At 47.9% G+C, this 26,453-nt stretch overlaps 1 protein-coding gene across 6 annotated transcripts in view; it reads right to left on the bottom strand.

Moving 5' to 3' along the window:
- Window positions 1-26,453, bottom strand: part of LOC134352586 (galectin-9-like) — a 50,435-nt gene that overhangs the window by 13,628 nt on the left and 10,354 nt on the right. For 2 of the 6 annotated variants that reach the window (XM_063059848.1, XM_063059846.1), the window contains exons 2-9: window positions 23,645-23,740; window positions 17,611-17,699; window positions 15,637-15,829; window positions 15,371-15,490; window positions 14,411-14,461; window positions 9,091-9,123; window positions 5,956-6,041; window positions 5,238-5,403 (exon numbers count right to left, since the gene is read on the bottom strand). In XM_063059848.1, coding sequence (XP_062915918.1) covers window positions 5,238-5,403; window positions 5,956-6,041; window positions 9,091-9,123; window positions 14,411-14,461; window positions 15,371-15,490; window positions 15,637-15,813 — 633 coding nt within the window. In that variant the 5' untranslated portion in view covers window positions 15,814-15,829; window positions 17,611-17,699; window positions 23,645-23,740. Of the gene's footprint in view, window positions 1-5,237; window positions 5,404-5,955; window positions 6,042-9,090; window positions 9,124-14,410; window positions 14,462-15,370; window positions 15,491-15,636; window positions 15,830-17,610; window positions 17,700-23,637; window positions 23,741-26,453 lie in introns of all 6 variants that reach the window. The other 4 variants (XM_063059849.1, XM_063059847.1, XM_063059850.1 and 1 more) reach the window with 3 other exon arrangements.

Raw genomic sequence — 26,453 nt, forward strand, 5'->3', positions numbered from 1 at the left:
GAAAGGCTCCAAAACATCTTACTCGAAGAACCAAAGAGCATTGAGGATCCACAACATCAGGCAGGAGATTAAAGTGCTGAAGTCCCAATACAAGGAGGCAGGAGAAGAGGAGCGCATGGGCTTGGCCCAGCTGATGTGCATACTACGAAAGAAGATCAGGGTCCTCTGCCGGGCGGAGTGGCATCGGAGGCGGCGTCGTGAAAGGGCTCGAAGACATGCTGCCTTTATCGCCAACCCCTTCAAGTTCTCCAAGGAGTTGCTGGGGGAGAAGCGCAGTGGGAAACTGGCCTGTTCGCAGGAAGACATAGACCAACATCTGAAGAAGATATATAATGATCCTGAAAGAGAGCAGGAGTTGGGAGAGTGCGACATCCTAATAGACCCACCTGAACCGGATGTGCAGTTCGACATGTCAGAGCTGCAACTAAAGGAAGTCAGAGAGGTCGTCCGCAAAGCAAGGGCAAGCTCGGCTCCAGGACCAAGCAACACCTTATACAAAGTGTACAAGAACTGCCCCAAACTCCTGCTGCGTCTGTGGAAGATCCTGAGAATCTTCTGGAGAAGGGGGAAGATCCCAGCACAGTGGAGAGTGGCTGAAGGGATGTGGATCCCGAAGGAGGAAAATGCCACCCAGATAGATCAGTTTCGCATCATCTCCCTGCTGTGTGTTGAGGCGAAGATCTTCTTCAGTGCAGTTTCTAACCGGCTGTGCACCAACCTAGCAAAGAACACCTATATTGATACATCAGTCATCAGTCCAGAAGGGTGGCATTTCAGGGATGCCGGGCTGTCTGGAGCACATCGGTGTGGTGACACAGCTCATCAGGGAGGCCAGAGAGAACAAGGGCAACCTGTCAGTGTTGTGGCTCGACCTGGCAAATGCATATGGCTCCATTCCACACAAGCTGGTGCAGCTCACACTGACCAAATATCACGTCCCCAGCAGAATCAGAGACCTTATCGCTGATTATTACAGCAACTGATTATTTCAGGATGAGGGTCTCTTCAGAGCAATTACATCAACCTGGCACAAGGTGGAGGTCGGCATCATCACAGGGTACACTGTCTCAGTGACACTGTTCTCCCTAGCCATGAACATGCTCACTAAGTCTGCTGAACCAGAGTCCAGAGGGCCCAGAATGAATTCCGCTCAACGGCAACCACCTATTAGGGCATTCATGGATGACCTCACAGTCACCACAGAATCAGTCCCAGGCTGCCGGAGGATTCTGCAAGGGCTCGAAAAGCTGGTGGAGTGGGCCCGGATGTGTTTCAAACCTGCCAAATCAAGATCGATGGCGCTGAGGAAAGGGAAGGTGGAGAACAAGTTCTGGTTCAGCATCACAGGCACAGCCATCCCAACCATCACAGAAAAGCCAGTCAAGAGCTTAGGCAAAGTTTTTGACAGCTCTTTAAGGGACACAACATCCATTCAGGCAACCTGCACCGAGTTGGATGGCTGGCTGAAATCTGTGGACAAGTCTGGCCTCCCTGGGAAGTTTAAAGCCTGGGTGTATCAGCATGGCATTCTTCCCAGAATCCTGTGGCCCCTCCTTGTCTATGCAGTTCCGATCTCGACAGTCGAAACCTTAGAGAGGAGGGTTAGCAACCACCCCAGGAGATGGCTGGGGCTGCCAAACAGCCTGAGCAGCATCGCACTCTATGGACACCACAACAAACTGCAACTGCCATTCAAATCCTTGGAGGAAGAATTCAAGCTAACAAGAGCCAGAGAAGTGCTACAGTATAGGGACTCAAGTGACCCGAAGGTGGCTAGAGCAGGGATCCAAGTAAGTACTGGCAGGAAGTGGAGGGCAGAGGAAGCTGTTCAGGAGGCAGAGGCGAGGCTGCGTCACAGGAGGCTGGTGGGAATGGTCATACGAGGCCTAACTGGGCTAAGATCCTTTCCAACTCCCCAAATGGACACCAGGGGGAAGGAAAGGCGTCGTCTAGTTCAGGAGGAGGTGAGAGCAGTAGTGGAGGAGATGAGCCTGCAAGGCGGTGGGAATGAAGCAACAGGGAGCTTGGACAAGATGGGAGAACGTGGTTGAGAGGAAAGTGACCTGGGCTGATCTTTGGAAAGCCGAACCACACCGCATCCAATTTCTCATCCAGGCAGTGTACGATGTGCTTCCAAGCCCATCAAACCTGCACACATGGGGCAAGGCAGAGTCATCTGCGTGCCCACTGTGCTCCAAGCGAGGAACCCTGGAGCACATCCTCAGCAGCTGTGCAAGGGCGCTTGATGAGGGACGGTACAGGTGGAGGCATGATCAGGTCCTGAAGACCATCGCTGAAGCCGTCAGAGCAGGAGTTGAGTGGGCGAAGCGGTCCCGACCCTCCAAGCAGACCATTGCCTTTGTCAGAGCTGGGGAGCAGCCAATACCTGCCAAAAGAACATCTGCAGGCATTCTGACCTCTGCAAGGGACTGGCAGCTGTTGGTGGACCTCGAACGGCAGCTGAAGTTCCCCAACCATATCGCAGCCACCACCCTGCGACCAGACATTGTCCTAGTGTCTGAGTCTACTAAGCAAGTGGTGCTGCTGGAGCTGACAGTCCCATGGGAAGATAGCTTGGAAGAGGCCTTTGAAAGGAAGCTCTCCAAGTACGCAGGACTGGTCAGCAACTGTCAGCAGGCTGGATGGAGAGCGAGGTGTCTCCCAGTGGAGGTTGGTTGTAGGGGGATTCGTAGCCCGTTCTTTAGTTAGAGCCTTCAGCATTTTGGGCATCGAGGGAGAGAGGAAGAGGAGAGCCATCCGCAGTGCCACCAATGCGGCAGAGAGGGCCTCAAGATGGCTGTGGCTCAAAAGAGGGGAGCCATGGAGTCATAAGTAGCTAGCCATCTGGACACAAGCTGGGGTCTGATCAGCCCCGGCTAGGTCACCTGGAGGAGGGTGTATGATGTTGAAAGACCCAAAACACCCGATGATTCCAGGAACATCACTGAAGATGTGTCCAGAAGCATCAACAGATGTATGTACACAGCATCTGTCTTCACTGTGGAAGATACGAGGAGTGTGCGAGAGGTCCGTGAATGTCAGAGAGCAGAAGTGAGAGCCATTGCTATTACAAATGAAAAAGTGCTCGGCAAACTCAAAGGTCTTAAGGTGGATAAGTCACCTGGGCCAGGTGGACTATAATCTGGAGTCCTGAGAGAGGTTGCTGAAGAGATAACAGATGCATTGGTCATGATCTTTCAAGAAATACTTGATACTGGCATGGTCTCAGTGGACTGGAAGATTGCAAATGTCACTCCACTCTTTGAGAAGTGAGGAAGGCAAATGAAGGGAAATTATAGGCCATTTAGTCTAACCACAGTGATTGAAGAGGTGTTGGAATTTATTATTAAGGATGAGGTTTCAAGGCACATGGAGACTAATGATATAATGAGTCAAAGTCAGCATGGTTCTTGTAAAGGGAAATCTTGCCTGACGAATCTGTTAGAGTCCTTTGAGGAAGTAGCAAGCAGGGTGGAGAAAAGAAAGGTAGTGGATATCATTTACTTGGATTTTCAGAAGGCGCTTGATAAGGTGCTACACACGAGGCTGCTTAATAAGATAAAATCCTATGGCGTTACAGGAAAGATGCTGGCATGGATAGAGGAATGGCTGACCGGCAGGAGGCAGTGAGTCGGAATAAGAGGGACCTTTTCTGGTTGGCTGCCAGTGACTAGTGGTGTTCCTCAAGGGTCTGTATTGGGACCACTACCTTTCACATTGTTTGTCAAATGATTTAGATAGTGGAATTGATGGCTTAGTGGCAAAGTTTGCAGATGATACAGTTAGGTGGAAGGGTAGGTAGTGCTGAGGAAGCAATGTGATTGCAGCAGGACTTAGACAAATTGGAAGAATGGCCCAAAAAGTGGCAGATGGAATACAGTGTTAGGAAATAACTCATCAGGGGTGATTGATATGTTTGTGGCCTAAGGTAGAAGGAGATGAGTTATTAACTTCAAACTTTCTGCATAATCAGTCAAAGAGTTGACCTGTATGTGCATGTAACGAGAGCTGTATAACTCATCTCTTTCTAACTTAGGCCACAAACTTATCAATCACCCATCTGTGGACACTTTCTGGAGGTCCAAGATCCGTATGCTCCACGACCGCTGGACTAAGTGTATAAATGGAGAAGGGAACTATGTTGAAAAATAAATGTGCTAGGTTTTCTAAAATTGACTCCTTCTACTTTAGGCCACGAATTTATTAATTACCCCTCGTATATGTCACTGCTGAGGCCACATTTGGATTACTCTGTGGTCACCCTGCTACAGGAAGGAAGCCATAAATCTGGAGAGGGAGAAAAGACTGGTGAGGATGTTATTGGGACAGGAGGGCTTTGGATATGAGAGACGAGATAGCGTGGGACGTTTATTTCCTGGAGCACTGGAGGCCTTTGGAGATTTATAAAATCGTGGGGCAGAGGGTCGGTGGGGAGAATGTAGGTAGGGTGAATAACTAAAGTCTTTTCTTCAGGGTAATGAAGTCCAAAACTAGAGGGCACAGGTTTAAAGCAAGAAGGGAAAGATGCAGCAAAGGACTTGTGGGGCAACTTACTCATACAGAGGAAAATACTGTTGGGTTTGTTGCCAGAGGGAATGGAAGATGGTGGAAAAACAGAGATAAAATATATTACAACATGCAGACAAGGCGGGGAAGGGTGGAGCTACCATCAAGGAGGAGGTACAGAAGCCTGAAGTTCCACACCTCCAGGTTCAAGAACAACTCGATTTGGGAGTGAGCTGCCAGCGGAAGTTGTAGAGCTGGGTACCGTTATGACATTTAAAATGCATTCGGGCAGATACTTGAATAGGAAAGAGATGGTGGCCAAGTGCAGGCAAAGTGGTTGGCATGAGTTGACAGTAGCATTATCAGGGTAACAAGAGCTACATCAAGGGCAGTCACCTGAATTATTTAGAAATACAGTGCAGAACAGGCCTTTCCAGCCAAACGAACCACACCGTCCAGCAACCCACCTGTTTAGCCCAATTGCTGGACAATTTACATTGATCAATTAATCGTTATATCTTTGGACTGTGCGAGGAAACCCATTGTTTGCGGGATGGAACATACAAACTCCTTACGAAAGACGTCGGAACTGAACTCTGAAATTCAACGCCCCGAGCCGTCGTAGCAACACGCTACCCACTACTCTACCCTGGCACCCACAGCTAATCTGCAGCAAATGCGAGCTGCCAGACTCTGCCCACTTCATTCTGCACCCAGGTGTGATGGCTTACCTCAAACGTCTGGCCAGGTACAAAGGGGAGGAATGGTACGTCTCTCTCCTCAACTCCCCAGTTCGTGTCGATCCTGGAGGTTCGCACTACCGCGTCTTGATCGAATCGTTGGTTGATGTGGAGGGCAATGTTGTCAGAACAACTCGCCATCAGATTCACAGTAAACCTGAAACAAAGACAATCATGTGGGTCATGGTTCCAGTTTTATTTTCTCAGTCACTACCTATCCCACGTTCAACCCCTCACTCACACACCAGGGCCAATCTGCAGTGGCTGATTCACCTACCGACCTGCACTCCTTTGGGATGTGGGAGAACACCGGTGCACCAGGAGGAGCATGCAAACTCCACACAGATAACAGCCAACATCAGGGTCACTGCCACTGTGGGCAACGGCTCTAAGCGTTGCTCTGAAGGGACTCCCACTTCACAGATTACCCAGGTTAAGTTCCATATCCTGGTGTGATCAAGGGGCTCAATCCCCCACATTGAGCCCCCACGTGGGCCACAAAAAGACCATACGACCATAAGATGTAGGAACAGAATGACTGCACTGGAGAGGGTGCAGAGGAGATTCTTCAGGACGTTGCCTGAAGTAGAATATTCTAGTTATAGGGAGAGATCGGAGAGGCTGGGCCTGTTTTCCCTGGAATGAAGGTGGCCGAGGTGTGACCTCACTGAGGTTTATGAGATTAAGAAACACACAATACAATGCATACCGGTGAGAGTTAATATTCGCAGTCCCAATAACCTTTATCAGCTGCTGAGGCCGGATGCTTCCGATATAGGCCTGGTACGGAACGACCTGAGGAATGAAATGAGGTGTCGTTGTCAATGACAGCTGAAAGGTATAGATGGAGTCAATCAGCATACAGCACAGAAAAAGGCCTTTCAGCTCATCTATTCTATGCCAAATTATTATTCTGCCGCGATCCATCAACCTGTACCTGGGCCAAAGCTTCCCACACCCCTCCCATCCACGTACTTATCCGAAATTCAAAATGTCAAAACCAAACCCACCTTCACCACTTGCGTTGACAGCTCGACCCTCACCACCCTCTGAGTGAAGAAGATCCCCTCATGTTCCCCTAAACATTTCACCTGTCAGCCTTAACCCATGACCTCTAGTTCTAGACTCACCAGTGTAATTCTAGATGGCTGAGATTTGTAGGGCAGGAGGGGATTACAACAATACGGAGAAATGGGATCATGGGGAAAGTTAAAAATGCAGGCACAAGACTTATAGTTGAAGGCTAAGGTTGGCCAATGGATACCTGAGTGAGATGTCAACCTACACACAGGACTGTCACTGCTCAGTAATGTGGATATGAGAGACCACCGACCCAACCCACTACCTTCATCAGAGGCTAACAGACCACCAGCTCATCACACCTCCACAATCTGGCTTGGTGATCCCTTCCTTCCACTGGTTTTGGTGCAGGGAGCATTGAGCAACATGCACGGGGGTAGGGTTGTCCACAAGCTCCTGTGTTAGAGTCAAACATCACAGAAATAGGCCTTGTCACGTGTTCCAATTCTTGTGCGTCTTCTTCAAGTCCCCGTTGTGTGTTCCAATCCCTGTGTATCTTAGAGCCTTTCGTGTGTTCCAATCCCTATGCGTGTTCCCCAGGGCCTTGTCGTGTATTCCAGTCCCCATGCATGTTCATCAATGGATCTGGGGTTGAGAGGTGAACAGCTTTAAGGTCCTCGGCATAATCATCACTGAGGATCTCGCACGGTCTGCACATACCGGCTGTGTAATGAAAAAGGCTCAAAAATGCCTCTTTCACCTCAGACAGTTGAAGAAGTTTGGTGTGGGCCCCCAGATTCTTAGAACTTTCTGCAGGTGCACAATCGAGAGCATCCTGAGAGGCTGCATCACTGCCTGGTATGGGAACTGTTCTTCCCTCAATCGCAGGACTCTGCAGAGAGTGGTGCGGACAGCCCAGCGCATCTGTAAATGTGAACTTCCCACTTTCAGAACATTTACAAAGACAGGTGTGTAAAAAGGGCCCAAAGGATTACTGGGGACCTGAGTCACCCCAACCACAAACTGTTCCAGCTGCTACCATCTGGGAAATGATACTACAGCATAAAAGCCAGGACCAATAGGCTTTGGGACAGCTTCTTCCACCAGGCCATCAGACTGATTAATTCATGCTGACACAACTGTATTTCTATGTTACATTGACTATCTTGTTGTATTTATTATAAATTACTATAAATTGCACATTGCACATTTAGACAGATACATAAAGATTTTTACTCCTCATGTATATAAAGGATGTAAGTAATAAAGTCAGTTCAATTCAATTCAAATCTAGACCCTGTCGTGTGTTCCAATCCCTGTTCGTGTTCCCCAGGGCCCCTTTGTGTGTTCTAATCCCCGTGCGTGTCCCTCTAGATCTTGTCATGTGTTCCAATCCTTGTCATGTTCCTCAAGGCCCTGTCGTGTTCCTCAAGGCCCTGTGTGTGTTCCTCAAGGCCCTGTTGTGTTCCTCAAGACTCTATGTGTGTTCCTCAAGGCCCTGTGTGTGTTCCTCAAGACTCTATGTGTGTTCCTCAAGGCCCTGTCGTGTTCCTCAAGGCCCTGTGTGTGTTCCTCAAGGCCCTGTGTGTGTTCCTCAAGGCCCTGTCATGTTCCTCAAGGCCCTGTTGTGTTCCTCAAGACTCTATGTGTGTTCCTCAAGGCCCTGTGTGTGTTCCTCAAGACTCTATGTGTGTTTCTCAAGGCCCTGTCGTGTTCCTCAAGGCCCTGTGTGTGTTCCTCAAGGCCCTGTGTGTGTTCCTCAAGGCCCTGTCATGTTCCTCAAGGCCCCGTGTGTGTTCCTCAAGGCCCTGTCGTGTTCCTCAAGACTCTATGTGTGTTCCTCAAGGCCCTGTGTGTGTTCCTCAAGACTCTATGTGTGTTCCTCAAGGCCCTGTCGTGTTCCTCAAGGCCCTGTGTGTGTTCCTCAAGGCCCTGTCGTGTTCCTCAAGGCCCTGCCGTGTTCCTCAAGGCCCTGTGTGTGTTCCTCAAGGCCCTGTCGTGTTCCTCAAGGCCCTGTGTGTGTTCCTCAAGGTCCCGTGTGTGTTCCTCAAGGCCCTGTCGTGTTCCTCAAGGCCCCGTGTGTGTTCCTCAAGGCCCCGTGTGTGTTCCTCAAGGCCCTGTCGTGTTCCTCAAGGCCCCGTGTGTGTTCCTCAAGGCCCTGTCGTGTTCCTCAAGGCCCTGTCGTGTTTTCCAAATCATGTGCATATCCTCAAAGCCCTGTTGTGCTTTTCAAATCTTGTTCATGTTCCCCAAGGCTTCACCAACCCTCACCATGGAGGTGGTGAGAGTGGAGATTCATATTGTATTGTCTGTATTCCTTCTAGACAAAGCACATCATTGCCCGGTGCCAGTAGTTGAGTGGCAGCCATTCGAATTATTCCGAGCAGCAGGCAAGCGGGCGAGGGGGAAGAGGGGAAGTGGAGGAGTGGCAAAAGGGAAAAGGTGGGTGGCAAGAGGGGAAAGGGGAGGGGGAAGAGGGGAAGGGGGATTGGAAGAAGGGAAAGGATGAGGGGAAAGAGGAGAAAGGGGAGTGGGAAGGGGGAAAGGGGGTTGTGAACAGGGGAAAGCGGGATGGGAAGAGGGGAAGGCGGGGTGAGAACAGGGGTAATGGGGTGGGAACTAGGGAAGGGGGAAGGCGGGGTGAGAACAGGGGTAAGGGGGTGGGAACTAGGGAAAGGTTTGTGGGAAGTGTGGAATGGAGTAAGAAGTGGGAAAAAATGTGAACTAAAGGAAAGGAGACAGGTCAAGACGAAAGAAAGAAACAACATCAATTATGGCAGAAGAGAACAAGAAGTACTTTTACAAAATCTAAATAAACACTAACCGGATTAAGTATAGTCACTGGGGGACATGTACCCTGTAAGAGAATTTTTTAAAAAATGTTAGTACTTCCTTCCTGGATTATATTTGGCACACCACTCCAACAAACCCACAATATCCAGATACCATCACCAGGAAGCAGAGAGTTGCCATGAGAGATTGTTTGTGTCCTCTCTAGACACAGGCAAGATCCAGGAGGAATGGCATGTGGCTAATATTGTACCTTTATTTAAGAAGGGAAAATGGAAGAATCCTAGAAACTATAGACAGGTGAGTGTCATGTCAGTTATATGGAAATTGCTGAAGAAAATTCTTCAGGATAGGGTATACGAACATTTGGAAACCCATGGCCTAATGACAGGGAGCCAGCTTTGTGTGTGGCAGGTCATGTTTTACAACTTGATTGAGTTTTAAGACAAGGTGACAAGAGAGATTGATGAGGGTAGGATAGTGGATGTTGTCCACATGGATTTTAGGAAGGCATTTGAGGAGGTCCCTCACGGGAGGCTAATCCAGAAGATTAAGATGCATGGGATCCATTGTAAATTAGCTGTTTGTACTCAGAACTGGCTTGCGCATAGAAGCATAGAAAATAGGTGCAGGAGTAGGCCATTCGGCCCTTCGAGCCTGCACCGCCATTCAGTATGATCATGGCTGATCATCCAACTCAGAACCCTGTATCTGCCTTCTCTCCATACCCCCTGATCCCTTTAGCCACAAGGGCCATATCTAACTCCCTCTTAAATATAGCCAATGAACTGGCCTCAACTGTTTCCTGTGGCAGAGAATTCCACAGATTCACCAGTCTCTGTCTGAAGAAGTTTTTCCTCATCTCGGTCCTAAAAGGCTTCCCCTTTATCCTTGAACTGTGACCCCTCGTTCTGGACTTCCCCAACATCAGAAACAACCTTCCTGCATCTAGCCTGTCCAATCCCCTTAGAATGTTATAGAAGACAAAGGGTAGTAGTTTAGTCATCATAGTCATAGTCATAGTCACTTTATTGATCCCGAGGGAAATTGGTTTTCGTTACAGTTGCACCATAAATAGTTAAATAGTAATATGTAAATTATCCGTGGACCTAAAAGCCGCAGCTCTAGCCTTTAAAAGGGACTTGACCTCATAATTCATCCAAGGTTTCCGGTTAGGGAATACCCGGATGGTCTTGTGAGACACACAGTCCTCCGTGCATTTCCAAGTAAAGTCCGTGACAGCTGAGGGATGCTCATTGAGGTTAGCTGCCGAGTCCTTGAATATTAACCAGTCCACCGATTCAAAGCAGTCACGGAGGACCTCATCCGTTTCCTCCGTCCAACGCAACACTACTTTTGACACCGTGACCTCCCGCTTCAGTTTCTGTTTGTAAGCTGGGAGGAGGAGTACGGCCCGATGGTCCGATTTTCCGAAGTGAGGTCGTGGGACAGAACAGTAGGCATCCTTGACTGCTGTGTAGCAGTGGTCAAGTGTATTCAGGCCTCTAGTGGGGCAGGAGACATGTTGGTATAACTTTGGCAGCGCCTTTCTGAGGTTGGCCTGGATAAAGTCCCCAGCTGTAATGACCAAAGCCTCCGGATACCTGGTCTCAAATTCACTGATTTTGGCATACAGTATGTTCAGAGCACACTCCATGTCCGCCTGGGGGGGAATGTAGACTGCTGTCAGTATGACCGAGGTGAATTCCCGTGGCAGATAGTAGGGACGACACTTCACCGACAGGTGTTCCAGGTCTGGGCTGCAGGAGCTTGTCAGTGCCACTGTGTCCGAGCACCACCCAGTGTTGATCAGTAGGTGGACACCACCTTCCCTCGTCTTGCCCGAAGACGCTATGTGGTCCATCTGATGGATCGAAAATCCCTCCGGTCGGATGGCACAGTCGGGGGTGGCAGGGGAGAGCCAGGTCTCGGTGAAACAGAATACACAGCAGTTCTGCATCTCTCTGCAGTAGGTGAGTCTCCCTTTAAGATCATCCACCTTGTTCTCTATAGCTTGCACATTAGCTAGTAGGATAGTGGTCATAGGGACCCTGAAGCCCCTCAGCTTCAATCTGACCAGCAGCCCAGCTCTTTTCCCACGCTTCCTCGGTAAATAGTGCATCTTTCCAGGTCTCCATCGACGCAGTGGGTTGTTGGCAGCTCTTTGAGGTTGGTGGACGCGTCCCGCGGGGATTGATCGGCGGGTCGCGTCGTCAGACACTCCGGGTCAGGCTGAGTGACGGTGGAGGCTCCGCTGCCACTTCCAGCTGCCGGGGGCTGGGGCTGTCGATTGGGTCAGGCCCCGAAGCCGACACTTAATCCCGGATGGCCGGGCTCCTTGCTGAAACAGGTCCTTAAGCCGAGTGACAGTCGAGGAGGCCTCCGCTCCAGTCGAGCCTCAGGCTGGATTTCTGAGGTTGGCGGCGGAGGCCTCACTTCTGGCAACTGTGGATAGCCACCAACGGGGCTTTACGGTGGTCACTCTGGGGAAGTGTTTGGGGCACCTTGAGGTTTCTGCTGTCACTTCTGTGTGGTCATCTGCTCCGGAGAGGTGCTGGTCGGAATGGGCCGTGTCTCCAAGCGCTCCGGCACGGTAGCAGGCCGCGGGTCTCCGGGAACGTGGTGGGCCTCGTTGGTCGGGTCCAGGTGCGGTCCGGAGTTTAAGAAGCAGATCTGGCGCGGTGGTCTCCAGCTGGGTCAGTAGCTTCGCCAGGGTGTTATTGATCTTGATCTTGCTAGATTGGAGGTTTAGAAGGGTTTCTCAGGTATAGGATAGTGGAAAGGGCAGTTTGCTCAGGAGAGCACGCGCAAAGTTGCCAGTTACCGGCGTCATCTTTAACATATTGTGTACAGTTCTGGTGACCCCATTATAGGAAGGATGTTGAAGCTTCAGAGAAGGTGCAGAAGAGGTTTACCAGGATGCTGTCTGGTTTAAAGGGCATGTGCTATTACGAGAGTCTGGATAAACTTGGGGTGCTTTCTCTGGCGTGTCGGAGGCTGAGGGGAGATCTCAGAGAGGTTTACAAGATTATGAGAGGCATAGATAGAGTGGACAGAGGGTATCTGTTTCCCAGGGTTGAAGTGTTTAAGACCAGAGGGCATGCATTGAAGGTGAGGGGGATAGGTTCAAAGGGGATGTGAGGGGTAAGTTTTTATTCAGAGTTATGGGTGCCTGGAATGTGCTGCCTGGTATGGTGCTAAAGGCAAGTACATTACAGGATTTTGAGTGATGTTTGGATAGGCACATGGATATAAGGAAGCTGGGGGATATAGACATAGTGTAAGAAAGAGGCATTAATGTTTGGATATAGTTGATCAGTTTTTTAGCTGGTTTGGTACAACATTGTCGCAGTCAACACCCTGGACCAGACCCTGACCATCACATCCAATCCTTCCCTACCAGATTTGTGGACGTTACAAAGATAGGTGGAGAGGCAGGTGGACAGGTTACAGAAGGACTTAGACAGATGAGGAGAACAGGCAGTAGAGAGATCAGAAACTTGAGAGGACATAACTCACTCAGGTTACTTTTCGAGTATTAAAGGCACTGCAGTTCTTTGGAGCTTGGATTGGCATCCAATTGGCAATTGGGATTGATTTGCAAGAACAAATTAAAGTAAGGCAGAGGCAAGAGGAGCGGCCATCGTCAGAGTGGACAGAGATCTGCAGAGCGGAGATTTTTAGCTCTTCAAGGCTTCAAGTCCCTGATGACTACAACTGCAAGAAGTGCATCCATCTGCGGCTTCTAACAATCTGTGGTAAGGAGTTGGAGCTGGAACTGGATGAACTCCAGGTCATTTGGGAGGCTGAGGACATGGTAGACAGGACCTTTAGAGATGTAGGAAAACGGGTGACAATCAGGAAGGGGAAAGGAGTTAAAGGACTAGTTCAGAGTACACCCGTGGCCAACCCCTCAACAACACGGGTTTCTCTTCGGATTCCATTGGAGGCGATGACCTAGCAGAGGAAGGTCACAGCGGTGATGCAGAAGGCAATGGGGAAGAGTCAAGCTGTGGTGATAGGGGATTTGTTAGTTAGGGGATCGGGGATTCATTCATTAGGGGAATAGAAACGAGGTTCTATGCACGGAAACGAGATTCCCTGGTGCCAGGGTGTAGGACATCTCGACTCAAGTTGTCAGCATTCTTAAGTGGGAGGGTGAAGAGCTAGAGGACATGGTCCATGTAGGTACCAATAACATGGATAGGATGAGTGACAAGGTTCTGCAAAGAGAGTGCAGGGAGTTAGGCACTAAGTTAAAGGGCAGGACCTCCAGGGTTGTGATCTCAGGATTGCTACCAGTGCCATGTGCAAGTGAGGCCAGAAATGTAAAGGTTCTGTTCCAGTGAGATGGCAGTGTGTTTGGTTGCAGTGGCCTCTACAGGGTCTACAAGGGGTGCTACTGTCCTATTTAAACCTATTTTTAATGATCGCAAGGTCCTGCTGTACATTAAGAATTGAAAGTGGACCTGTGCGAAAGAGATGGTTTCTGTGTTCTACGACTCTAAATAAAACTCTACAGAATTCCCCTACACAAACAGGTGGGCTGGGGCAGGCAAAGTAAATGGGAGAGGCTGAGCGGGAGCCCTGGGTGACTGGGTGGAGGTATGTCTCTACCAAAGGAGGTCTAAGGTGTTCCTTCCCTCTGCTAGCCTGCAGGTCACCCTTGGGCAAGGTGGGCTGGGGAAGGCAGAGGATAAGAACTGGGAGAGGCTGAGTGGGAGCCCAGGTAGGTGGTGAGATAAAAAGGAGGGAAGCAGAGCCCCACAGCATAGGAGTAAGGTCAGGCTTATAACAATGTTTCAAAATCCACATCCCAATTCAGGATTGTCAAGTCTTCACTAAATTCAGGCAAGGGGTCCAAATAAGTCTCTGGTCCCTGACAACATCTGGTAATATTAACACACATGTCTACTGACTCTCAAAGGTATCTTCCCACCCTGTCATTTGTCATTTTCTTTACTCGGTTTTTCCATCTCCACTACATCTCAGCCCAAACTGTCGACTGTTATTCCTCTCCATAGATACTGCCTGACCTGCTGAGCTTCCCCTAACATTCTGTGTGTGTTACTCTGGATTCCCAGCATCTGCAGAATCTCTTGTGTTTCTGGCAATGATATTTAATGCTGATGCTCAGAAAGCTGGAGTGCCCTTGGCCAGGCTCTTCCGTTATCACTACAACACTGAGCTGTGATGCCACATCATTTCAATGAATAGTAATAATGATAGGACATCAAGAGAAACAGATATCTCACCAGGGAAAATGAGCTAACCTATTGTCAACAACCAAGAAGCATGCAGCTAACACTTGGCAGAAGGTATTTTGCAGAACAAGGTAAAACAATGCAACTTACGGTAAAAGACTGACATGGGGTATAAGCAGGAGGAGGATACGCTGGAGTGACCTAAAACAGAAAGAGAGTCAGTGACAGACTGATGGCAACCAGGAGCAAAAACCATCGCTACAGCAAGCCCTGCTTGCTTTTACATGGTGTCCATCACACAAGCAATTATCAACAATGAGGGGCATGTTGGGGCCAGTCAAAGATCTCAGCTTTTTAAAGAAAGGAGCAAGAGCTGGTGGGGTTTGGCTGGAGACATCCACACAAGGAGAGCAGAAATCTCAGAGGGTTTGATGAAGATTGGGATGGGGAAGGGCAAGGTGTTTCAAATTAATTTACAGGAGGGGGGATTGCTAGGAAAAAGTATTTATTCCCACCCCTAAAGATATTGCAGTCTCCTTCAGAATCTTTTCCCTGAAGGATATTGTGATAAAAATCTGGTTTACAAGACAGCAGTTTCGTGGGAACTATTGGTAACAGGGCGTTGTTCTAAACCTACATAATACAGTCAACTCAAATTAACTTCCACAGCTGTTGTTGTGAGTTTTGCATTGAGGATATTTTGCACAGACCTCAGGATTACTGAAGTAACAACAGTATTTTTCCTACACAGAGAGTGGTGGGTGTATGGAACACGCTGCAAGGTCAGTGCTCGAGGCCGATACAGTACAAACATTTAAGAAACTCTTAGACAGGTACACAGATTAAAAAACAAATGCAGGGTTATTGGCTGTGTCAAATGGAAGGATTAGATTGATTATTGAACAGCAGAACATCATGGGGCAGAGTCCTGTGTTAAATTGAGACCTGAAGGTCTGGCTTTCTGTTATGTGAAGTAGCTGGCTGTCAAAATTGGCAAACAAACTCCATCATGGGCAGAGAGAGCTCCGAAGAGCAGTGGTAGTCCCAGCTGCCTCGGTCTCTGCATTCCACACTTGGTTTGGGCTTGACAAGCAGCTGTGTGCTACCTACATTTGGGTTCTTAAAAGTGATGGTGTTCACATGAACATCTCCCGAAATCTTCAGAGTGTCCACTCTGGTCAGGGGCAGCCTGAGGCTGTATTCCAACAAGTGATGTCCATTCGTAGAAACCTGTGGAAGATAGGAAGGTTATTTACAATACCTCAAGTCATAGAGTTGAACAGCATGGAAACAAAACAGGCCCTTTGGCCCATTGAGTCCATGCTGACCATTAACACTGGTTATGCTGCAGTTGGAACTGAGGCCATTGCTCATACCTGGAAACCATAGTACTGTGCTTTAAAGATCAGCTCAAAGAACGTCCCGGCTTTGATGGGAATATGCTCTTTCCTCTCTTCAGATCCCCAGCAATCATGCTCCACCATATTGCAGATCACAGCAGATTCATCGTAGCGCACGTTGAAGTGAAAGGCAATGTCGCAGGAGCCGCACATGAAATCCACTCCAAACCTTTAGAACAAAGTTCAGACAGTGAGCCTGCTTTGTCTGTAGATCTCCAACAGTCTGTGTCACCAGAGTACCCAGTGAACCAGTCATGACAAGACACTGGAAACATGGTCTTAACTGAAAGCTGTTGTGTAGTTTGAAAGGAGCATCTGTGGACTTAAAACAGTTGATGTGCGCTATTGGTATTGGCTTATTATTGTCACTTGTTCAAAGTTCAAAATTCTAAGTAAAGTTATTATCAAAGTAGATATATGTCACCAGATATAACTCTGAGGTTCACTTCCTTGCAAGCAAACTCAAAAAATCCTTAATAGAATAATAACCATAATAAAATCAATGAGGGACTGCACCAACTGGGCGTCCAACCGGTGTGCAAAAGACAAGAAACTGTGCAAACACAGAAAACCAGAAACAACAATAATAAATAAACGAGCAATAAGTATTGAGAACATGAGATGAAGTGTCCTTGAAAGTGAAGCACACACACAATGGTGGAGGATTCCACAGTCTATGGGAAAGTAAGTCCATAGGTCCATAAAGTGAGTTTGTTTGAAATGAAAGGAAGTCCATTGGTTATGAGAACATCTCAGTGAAATTACCCCTCTGGCTCAAGAGCCTGATGGCTGAAGGATAATATCTGTTTCTGAACTGATGGCGTGAGTTTGAGGCTGCTGTACCTTCTTCCTGATGGCAGCAGTGAGAAGAGAGCATGACCTGGGCGGTGGGGGTCCCTGATAATGGATGCTGCTTTCCTGTGTTAATGCTCTTTATGCTCAATGTGTGTGTGTGTGGGGGGGGGGGGTCTTCATCCATGATGGGCTGAGCAGTATCCACTACTTTTTGTAGGATTGTCCATTCAAGGGCATTGGCGTTTCCATACCAGGCTGTGATGCAGCCAGTCAATGTACTCTCCCATGTAGTGGGATAAAATGAACAGCTTGTCTTGCATACTATTCATACAGATCAGATCACTACACAGTGCATCGAGCTAGAACAAGGTCAAACGATAACGATGCAGACTAAATGATCAAAAGCTACAGAGAAAATCCAAAGCAACAATAAAGTGCATGATCTTTATGAGGTAGATTGTGAGGTCAAGAGTCCACCTTATACAAGAGTGAAATTGAAGCTGTCCTTGAGACCAGTGGTACATACTTTCAGGCTTTTGTGTCTAGGTAGATATCTTTCTTATATTTGCAACTTAAAAACGGAACTGTCTGCTCTCCTAAGAAAGCTTTGTTTCTGTCTCCACAGATGCTGCCTGACCTGATGGGGGTTTCCAGCATTCTCTGTATTTATTTCAAGTTTCCAGCATCTGCAGTGTTTTGATCTTGGCTCAGTACTCAGGTCAGTAAATCACTTGATGTTCTGTTTAATAACAAAAATTTGGGTGGATCGGGAAGTACAGGGATTGGAATGGATGTTGTAGGAGAAAGCTTAGGAAAGCAAAACAAAGCCCGCAGTTTCCTTAGATCTGAAACATAAGCAAACACTCAACAGATTATTCAGCATCTGTGGAGAGGAAAACTAGAGTTAATGTTCCAATCAAATATGGATTGATTCATTTCAAATCAGTCTACAATATGTTTTAGAAATTTAATATATTCCAACATATAAAGACCAAATGATGGAGAAACAATGACCAAATGGTGGACCAGACTCGATAGGCTGATTGGACAAATTCTATTCCTTTGTCTGGTGATGATTAGGAGGCCTGAACTTGTACGGTGAAACAGCTCATAACCGTTTAAACCTGGACTGTCAAAGAACTAGGGATATCTTACCTCTGTACATTATCTGGCACCTGTCCTTGAATTATAATCAGCTTCCCATCTTGAAGTCCACCAGGTATACTTTCTCTGAAGGGGATAGTCTGAAAGAAGGAATAAGTATGCTTAGAATACTCAAAGGCCACCATATTTCCTCTTGATTCTGTGGTTGTCGTGTGAACATCATCCTCCTTCTCAAAAATACCATTTCCAGAGTTCCTCCAAAAAACATTTGCAACCGATGGCAATCTCTTTGCCAATGAAATATCATCAATAAACAACTGGAGAAGAGGTTGGTTGTGACTTCAAAACTTTGGTTACTCATTACCATGAGCAAGTAGTTAAAAACAGCATTCAATATAAGAATTAGAGAGATGAACCAGAGAGTGATGAATCTGTGGAATTCATTAGCACGGACAGCTGTGGAGGCCAAGTCATTGTGTATATTTGAACCTAGAACAGTACAGCACAGGAACTTGTCATCCTGCCCACAATATTGTGCCAAACCAGCTAAAAAGCAAATCTAAAGCACCCAAACACTAATCACTTCCTACCTAAACCATGTCCATATCCCTCCATCTTCCTTACATCCATGTGCCTATCTAAACATCTCTTAAAAGCCCCTGATGTATCTGCCTCTACCGCCATACCAGGCAGCGCATTTCAGACATCCACAACTCTCTGAGTAAAAAACTTAACCCTTATACCCCCCTCGAACATATCCCCTCTCACCTTCAATGCATGCTCTCTGGGATTAGACATTACAACCCTGGGAAACAGATACTCTCTGTCCACTATCTACACCTCTCATAATCTTGTAAATCTCTATCAGATCTCCTCTCAGCCTCCACCGCTCCAGAGGAAACAACCCAAGATTATCCAGTCTCATCATAGCACATGCCCTCTAAACCAGAAGAAGTAAACTTCTTCTACAGTCTCTCCAAAGACTCAACATCCTTCCTGTAGTGGGGCGACCTAAACACTATGTTCAGAAATATATGATCATGCAATTTGGTAAAAGGAACAATAGTGCAGACTATTATCTAAATGGAGAGCAGGTTCAAACATCAGAGATGCTGACGGTCTTAGGAGTCCTCATGCAAGTTTCCCAGAAGGTTAATATATGGGTTGCATTGGCGGTAAAGAAGGCAAAGGCATTCATTTCAAGGTGAACAGAATATAAAAGCAAAGAGATAATGCTGAGTTTTTGGGCGGGAGGAGAAGATGGCGACGCGACACAGCGCGCCCAGCTCTCCGGTGAAATGATATCGTATTTGTAAGTAGGATGCTGTGCACAATTCTGATTTGATGGAGACAGACGTGAGAAACACAGAGGAACATCTGCAGAAATTTCTGAAATGCCCGGTTCGCTGCCGCTGCTACTGTGCAATCGAGAATCTCCAGAGGGAAGGCCCCAAAATCCCCGGCTTTGCCTGTTGTTGGCGACCGAGGCTGGGGTTGAAGCGTTCGGCGGAGATGGTGCTCGGTACTCAGTGTCAGAGGGCTGATCGGAGGCTCGAAGTTTTCGGACGACTCAGAGTCGGACTGTGGTCGGGCATGACTGGGAGAGTTTTCTTCCTTCTCCCGTCTGCGTGAGATGTGGGACTTTCGAGAGACTTTGAACTTTTTTACTGTGCCCATGGCCTGTTCTCATCAAGCTATGCTATTGTTGCACTGTTGTAACTATATGTTATAATTATGTGGTTTTTGTTAGTTTTTCAGTCTTGGTCTGTCCTGTGTTTCTGTGATATCATACTGGAGGAAACATTGTATCATTTCTTAATGCATGTATTACTAAATGACAATAAAAGAGGACAGCGTGTCCTCATAATCTAAGATACTAGTCAGGCTGCACTTTACTTTATTGTCGCCAAACAATTGATACTAGAGCATACAATCATCACAGTGATATTTGATTTTGCGCTTCGCGCTCCCTGGAGTACAAGTCGATAGTAAATATTAAAAATTTAAATTATTTATCATAAATAGAAAAGGGAAAGTAAGGTAGTGCAAAAAAAACTGAGAGGCAGGTCAGGATATTTGGAGGATACGGCCCAGATCCGGGTCAGGATCCGTTCAGCCGTCTTATCACAGTTGGAAAGAAGCTGTTCCCAAATCTGGCCGTACGAGTCTTCAAGCTCCTGAGCCTTCTCCCGGAGGGGAGAGGGATGAAAAGTGTGTTGGCTGGGTGGGTCGTGTCCTTGATTATCCTGGCAGCACTGCTCCGACAGCGTGCGGTGTAAAGTGAGTCCAAGGACGGAAGATTGGTTCGTGTGATGTGCTGCGCCGTGTTCACGATCTTCTGCAGCTTCTTTCGGTCTTGGACAGGACAACTTCCATACCAGGTTGTGATGCACCCTAGAAGAATGCTTTCTACGGTGCATCTATAAAAATTAGTGAGGGTTTTAGGGGACTGGCCAAATTTCTTTAGCTTTCTCAGGAAGTAAAGGCACTGGTGGGCCTTCTTGGCAGTGGATTCGGCTTGGTTGGACCAAGTCAGGTCATTTTGTGATATTGACCCCGAGGAACTTAGAGCTTTTGACCTGTTCCACCTGTGCACCACCGATGTAGATGGGGTTGTGTGGGCCGCTACTCCTTCTGAAGTCAACAACCAATTCCTTCATCTTGCTGACATTGAGGGATAGGTTATTGTCTTCGCACCATGCCACCAGGTTCTTAATTTCCTCTCTGTACTCAAACTCATCATTACCCGAGATATGGCCTACAATTGTGGTGTCATCAGCAAACTTATATATTGAGTTCGATGGAAACTTGGCTACACTTGGAGTATTGTCAACAGTATTGGGTCCCATAACTCAGAAAGGGTGTGCTGTCATTGGAGAGAGTCCAGAGCAGGTTCATGAGGATGATTCCAGGAATGACGGGGTTGACATATGAGGAGCGTTTGGCAGCTTTGGGCCTGTACTCACTGGAACAGAAGAATGCGGGAGGATTTCATTGAAACCTACCGACTGTTGAAAAGACTAGATAAGGTGGATGTGGAGAGGATGTTTCCTATGGTGGAGGTATCCAAAACTAGAGGGCACAGCCTCAAGATTGAGGGGCGATCCTTTAGAATAGGGGTAAGAAGGAATTTTTTTAGCCAGGGAGTAGTGAATTTGTGCAATGCTCTGCCACAGACTGCGGTGGAGGCCAACAATGAGGGTATACAGTATTTAAGGCAGAAGTTGATCGTTTCCTGATCAATCAGGATGTCAAAGGATAGGGCGAGAAGGCAGGTATATGGAGTTGAGTGGGATCTGGGATCAGCCATGATGGAATGAAGGAGCAGGCACTATGGGCTGAATGGCCTAATTCTGCTTCTATGTCTTATGGTCCAATGCTCCAGATGTGGCATAACCCAAGTTTGATAAAGTTGCATTCAACCTCCTGACTTTTGGACTCCGTGCTTCGACAAACAAAAGCAGCCGTTCCTTAAGCCTTCTTAACCACCCTGTCAACCTGTGCAGCCACGTACGACGTGCTTACAACAAGGGAAATTAGGGATAGTATCAATTCCAAAGAAGAAACATACAAATTAGCCAGAAAAAGCGGCTCACCTGAGGACTGGGAGAAATTCAGAGTCCAGCAGAGGAGGACAAAGGACTTAATATGGAAAGGAAAAAAGATTATGAGAGAAAGCTGGCAGGGAACATAAAAACTGACTGTAAAAGCTTTTATAGATATGTGAAAAGAAAAAGATTGGTTGAGACAAATGTAGGTCCCTTACAGTCAGAAACAGGTGAATTGATCATGGGGAATAAGGACATGGCAGACTAACTGAATAACTACTTTGGTTCTGTCTTCACTAAGGAAGACATAAATAATCTTCCGGAAATAGTAGGGGACTGAGGGTCTAGTGAGATAGAGGAACTGAGGGAAATACATGTTAGTAGGGAAGTGGTGTTAGGTAAATTGAAGGGGTTAAAGGCAGATAAATCCCCAGGGTCAGATGGTCTGCATCCCAGAGTGCTTAAGGAAGTAGCTCAAGAAATAGTGGATGCATTACTGATAATTTTTCAAAACTCTTTAGATTCTGGATTAATTCCTGAGGATTGGAGGGTGGCTAATGCAACCCCGCTTTTTAAAAAAGGAGGGAGAGAGAAACCGGGGAATTATAGACCGGTTAGCCTAACATCGGTGGTGGGGAAAATGCTAGAGTCAGTTATCAAAGATGTGATAACAGCACATTTGGAAAGCGGTGAAATCATCGGACAAAGTCAGCATGGATTTGTGAAAGGAAAATCATGTCTGACGAATCGCATAGAATTTTTTGAGTATGTAACTAGTAGAGTGGATAGGGGAGAACCAGTGGATGTGGTATATTTGGATTTTCAAAAGGCTTTTGAAAAAGGTCCCACACAGGAGATTAGAGTGCAAACTTAAGCACACGGTATTGGGGGTAAGGTATTGATGTGGATAGAGAATTGGTTGGCAGACAGGAAGCAAAGAGTGGGAATAAATGGGACCTTTTCAGAATGGCAGGCAGTGACTACTGGGGTACAGCAAGGCTCAGTGCTGGGACCCCAGTTGTTTACAATATATATTAATGACTTTGACGAGGGATTTAAATGCAGCATCTCCAAGTTTGCGGATGACATGAAGCTGGGCGGCAGTGTTAGCTGTGAGGAGGATGCTAAGAGGATGCAGGGTGACTTGGATAGGTTAGGTGAGTGGGCAAATTCATGATAGATGCAATTTAATGTGGATAAATGTGAGGTTATCCACTTTGGTGGCAAAAATAGGAAAACAGATTATTATCTGAATGGTGGCCGATTAGGAAAAGGGGAGGTGCAACGAGACCTGGGTGTCATTGTACACCAGTCTTTGAAAGTGGGCATGCAGGTACAGCAGGCAGTGAAAAAGGCGAATGGTATGCTGGCATTCATAACAAGAGGATTCGAGTACAAGAGCAGGGAGGTACTACTGTAGTTGTACAAGGCCTTGGTGAGACAACACCTGGAGTATTGTGTGCAGTTTTGGTCCCCTAATCTGAGGAAAGACATCCTTGCCATAGAGGGAGTACAAAGAAAGTTCATCAGATTGATTCCTAGGATGGCAGGACTTTCATATGATGAAAAACTGGATCGACTAGGCTTATACTCTCTGGAATTTAGAAGATTGAGGGGGGATCTTATTGAAATGTATAAAATCCTAAAGGGATTGGACAGGCTAGATGCAGGAGGATTGTTCCCGATGTTAGGGAAGTCCAGAACGAGGGGTCACAGTTTAAGGATAAGGGGGAAGCCTTTTAGGACCGAGATTAGGAAAAACTTCTTCACACAGAGAGTGGTGAATCTGTGGAATTCTCTGCCACAGGAAACAGTTGAGGCCAGTTCATTGGCTATATTTAAGAGGGAGTTAGATATGGCCCTTGTGGCTAAAGGGATCAGGGGGTATGGAGAGAAGGCAGGTACAGGGTTCTGAGTTGGATGATCAGCCATGATCATACTGAATGGCGGTGCAGGCTCGAAGGGCCGAATGGCCTACTCCTGCACCTATTTTCTATGTTTCTATGCTACAAATTCTGATCGCAAGATCCCTCTGCTCAGCAGCACCTTACCCTTAACAGTGTACTGTCTCCTTGCATTTGCCCTCACTCCCCCTCACTCCCCCATTGCCTTCTCTCCCCCAATCCCTCTCCTGCTCTCTCAGTTTGTCTTACTCTTCCTCACTTTCTCCACTCTCCCCAGCCCGTACAACCCTGTCCCTGTCTCTATCCCTCTGCCTCACCTCTCACTCTTTCGGTTCCTCTAACCCTTAAACCTCATTCTCCCTCTCTCCCGGTCCCTTTCCCTCTTGCAGTCCCTCTCATTGGGACACAGCCCTTCTCACCCTCCCTCGCTGTACATCCTCACGCCCTCCACTCTCCGCCATTATCTGCAACCTCTCACCAAAAGCTCTTCCCCTTACCCCTTCCCCTCTCCCCTCATCATTGTCTCAAGCTTCCTGTCCCCCACCCCCAAAACAAGAGAAATACTGAAAGAAACAAGCGGATACTGTCAGGAAAAACAACCAAATAGCGAACGAGCGGCCGAGGACCTGCTACCGGTCTAATCGGGCGGGTCTTCTGGGTCCTACTGGGTTGTAGATCATCTGTTGTTCCATCATCTTGCTGGTTGTCAGGCTACCTCTGCTCCGGACACTGTGGGACAGAAACAGAGTGATGTCCTGAGTTATTGAGTGATGTGAAAGATTAGCAAACTAACACCGAGAAATAATTAGAATGAGACGATCACCTCTGCCTCAACTCAAAGACGAAAGCCTATCCGTTGTGGTTCTTCAGAGTAACGCTCACCTGTCTGTTCCAAACCCCACCTCAGTGCTTTTAAAACCGCCACCGTTATGATCATAAACAACAGGAATTCTGCAGATGCTGGAAATTCAAGCAACAAACATCAAAGTTGCTGGTGAACGCAGCAGGCCAAGCAGCATCTATAGGAAGAGGCGCAGTCGACGTTTCAGGCCGAGACCCTTCGTCAGGACTAACTGAAGGAAGAGTGAGTAAGGGATTTGAAAGCTGGAGGGGGAGGGGGAGATGCAAAATGATAGGAGAAGACAGGAGGGGGAGGGATAGAGCCGAGAGCTGGACAGGTGATAGGCAAAAGGGGATACGAGAGGATCATGGGACAGGAGGCCAAGGGAGAAAGACGGGGGGGGGGTGACCCAGAGGATGGGCAAGAGGTATATTCAGAGGGACAGAGGGAGAAAAAGGAGAGTGAGAGAAAGAATGTGTGCATAAAAAGGAGTAACAGCTGGGGTACGAGGGGGAGGTGGGGCCTAGCGGACGTTAGAGAAGTCAATGTTCATGCCATCAGGTTGGAGGCTACCCAGACGGAATATAAGGTGTTGTTCCTCCAACCTGAGTGTGGCTTCATCTTTACAGTAGAGGAGGCCGTGGATAGACATGTCAGAATGGGAATGGGATGTGGAATTAAAATGTGTGGCCACTGGAAGATCCTGCTTTCTCTGGCGGACAGAGCGTAGATGTTCAGCAAAGCGGTCTCCCAGTCTGCGTCGGGTCTCACCAATATATAAAAGGCCACATCGGGAGCACCGGACGCAGTATATCACCCCAGTCGACTCACAGGTGAAGTGATGCCTCACCTGGAAGGACTGTTTGGGGCCCTGAATGGTGGTAAGGGAGGAAGTGTAAGGGCATGTGTAGCACTTGTTCCGCTTACACGGATAAGTGCCAGGAGGGAGATCAGTGGGGAGGGATGGGGGGCACGAATGGACAAGGGAGTTGTGTAGGGAGCGATCCCTGCGGAATGCAGAGAGATGGGGGGAGGGAAAGATGTGCTTAGTGGTGGGATCCCGTGGGAGGTGGCGGAAGTTACGGAGAATAATATGTTGGACCCGGAGGCTGGTGGGGTGGTAGGTGAGGACCAGGGGAACCCTATTCCTAGTGGGGTGGTGGGAGGATGGAGTGAGAGCAGATGTACGTGAAATGGAGGAGATGCGTTTAAGAGCAGAGTTGATAGTGGAGGAAGGGAAGCCCCTTTCTTTAAAAAATGAAGACATCTCCCTCGTCCTAGAATGAAAAGCCTCATCCTGAGAGCAGATGCAGCGGAGACGGAGGAATTGCGAGAAGGGGATGGCGTTTTTGCAAGAGACAGGGTGAGAAGAGGAATAGTCCAGATAGCTGTGAGAGTCAGTAGGCTTATAGTAGATATCAGTGGATAAGCTGTCTCCAGAGACAGAGACAGAAAGATCTAGAAAGGGGAGGGAGGTGTCGGAAATAGACCAGGTAAACTTGAGGGCAGGGTGAAAGTTGGAGGCAAAGTTAATAAAGTCAACGAGTTCTGCATGCGTGCAGGAAGCAGCGCCAATGCAGTCGTCGATATAGCGAAGGAAAAGTGGGGGACAGATACCAGAATAGGCACGGAACATAGATTGTTCCACAAACCCAACAAAAAGGCAGGCATAGCTAGGACCCATACGGGTGCCCATAGCTACACCTTTAGTTTGGAGGAAATGGGAGGAGCAAAAGGAGAAATTATTAAGAGTAAGGACTAATTCCGCTGGACGGAGCAGAGTGGTGGTAGAGGGGAACTGATTAGGTCTGGAATCCAAAAAGAAGCGTAGAGCTTTGAGACCTTCCTGATGGGGGATGGAAGTATATAAGGACTGGACATCCATGGTGAAAATAAAGCGGTGGGGGCCAGGGAACTTAAAATCATCGAAAAGTTTAAGAGCGTGAGAAGTGTCACGAACATAGGTCGGAAGGGATTGAACAAGGGGTGATAAAACAGTGTCGAGGTATGCAGAAACGAGTTCGGTGGGGCAGGAGCAAGCTGAGACAATAGGTCGGCCAGGACAGGCAGGTTTGTGGATCTTGGGTAGGAGGTAGAAACGGGAAGTGCGGGGTGTGGGAACTATAAGGTTGGTAGCAGTGGATGGGAGATCCCCTGAGCGGATAAAGTCGTTGATAGTGTGGGAGACAATGGCCTGGTGCTCCTTGGTGGGGTCACGATCGAGGGGTAAATAAGAGGAGGTATCCGCGAGTTGTCGCTGTGCCTTGGCAAGGTAGAGGTCAGTACGCCAGACTACAACAGCACCCCCCTCATCAGCGGGTTTAATAATAAGGTTAGGATTAGTGCGGAGGGAGTGGAGAGCAGAGCGTTCCGAAGGAGTGAGGTTGGAATGGGTACAAGGTGCGGTGAAGTCGAGACGGTTGATGTCCCGTCGGCAGTTGGCAATAAAGAGATCCAGAGCAGGCAGAAGACCAGAGCGGGGTGTCCATGAAGAAGAGGAGGGTTGAAGACGGGAGAAGGGGTCATCGGTGGGGGTGGAAGAGTCCTTGCCGAAGAAGTAGGCTCGGAGACGGAGACGGCGGAAGAAAAGTTCCGCATCGT

The sequence above is a fragment of the Mobula hypostoma genome, chromosome 10 (genome assembly GCF_963921235.1).
Source record: "Mobula hypostoma chromosome 10, sMobHyp1.1, whole genome shotgun sequence".
Classification (NCBI taxonomy): Eukaryota; Metazoa; Chordata; class Chondrichthyes; order Myliobatiformes; family Myliobatidae; genus Mobula; species Mobula hypostoma.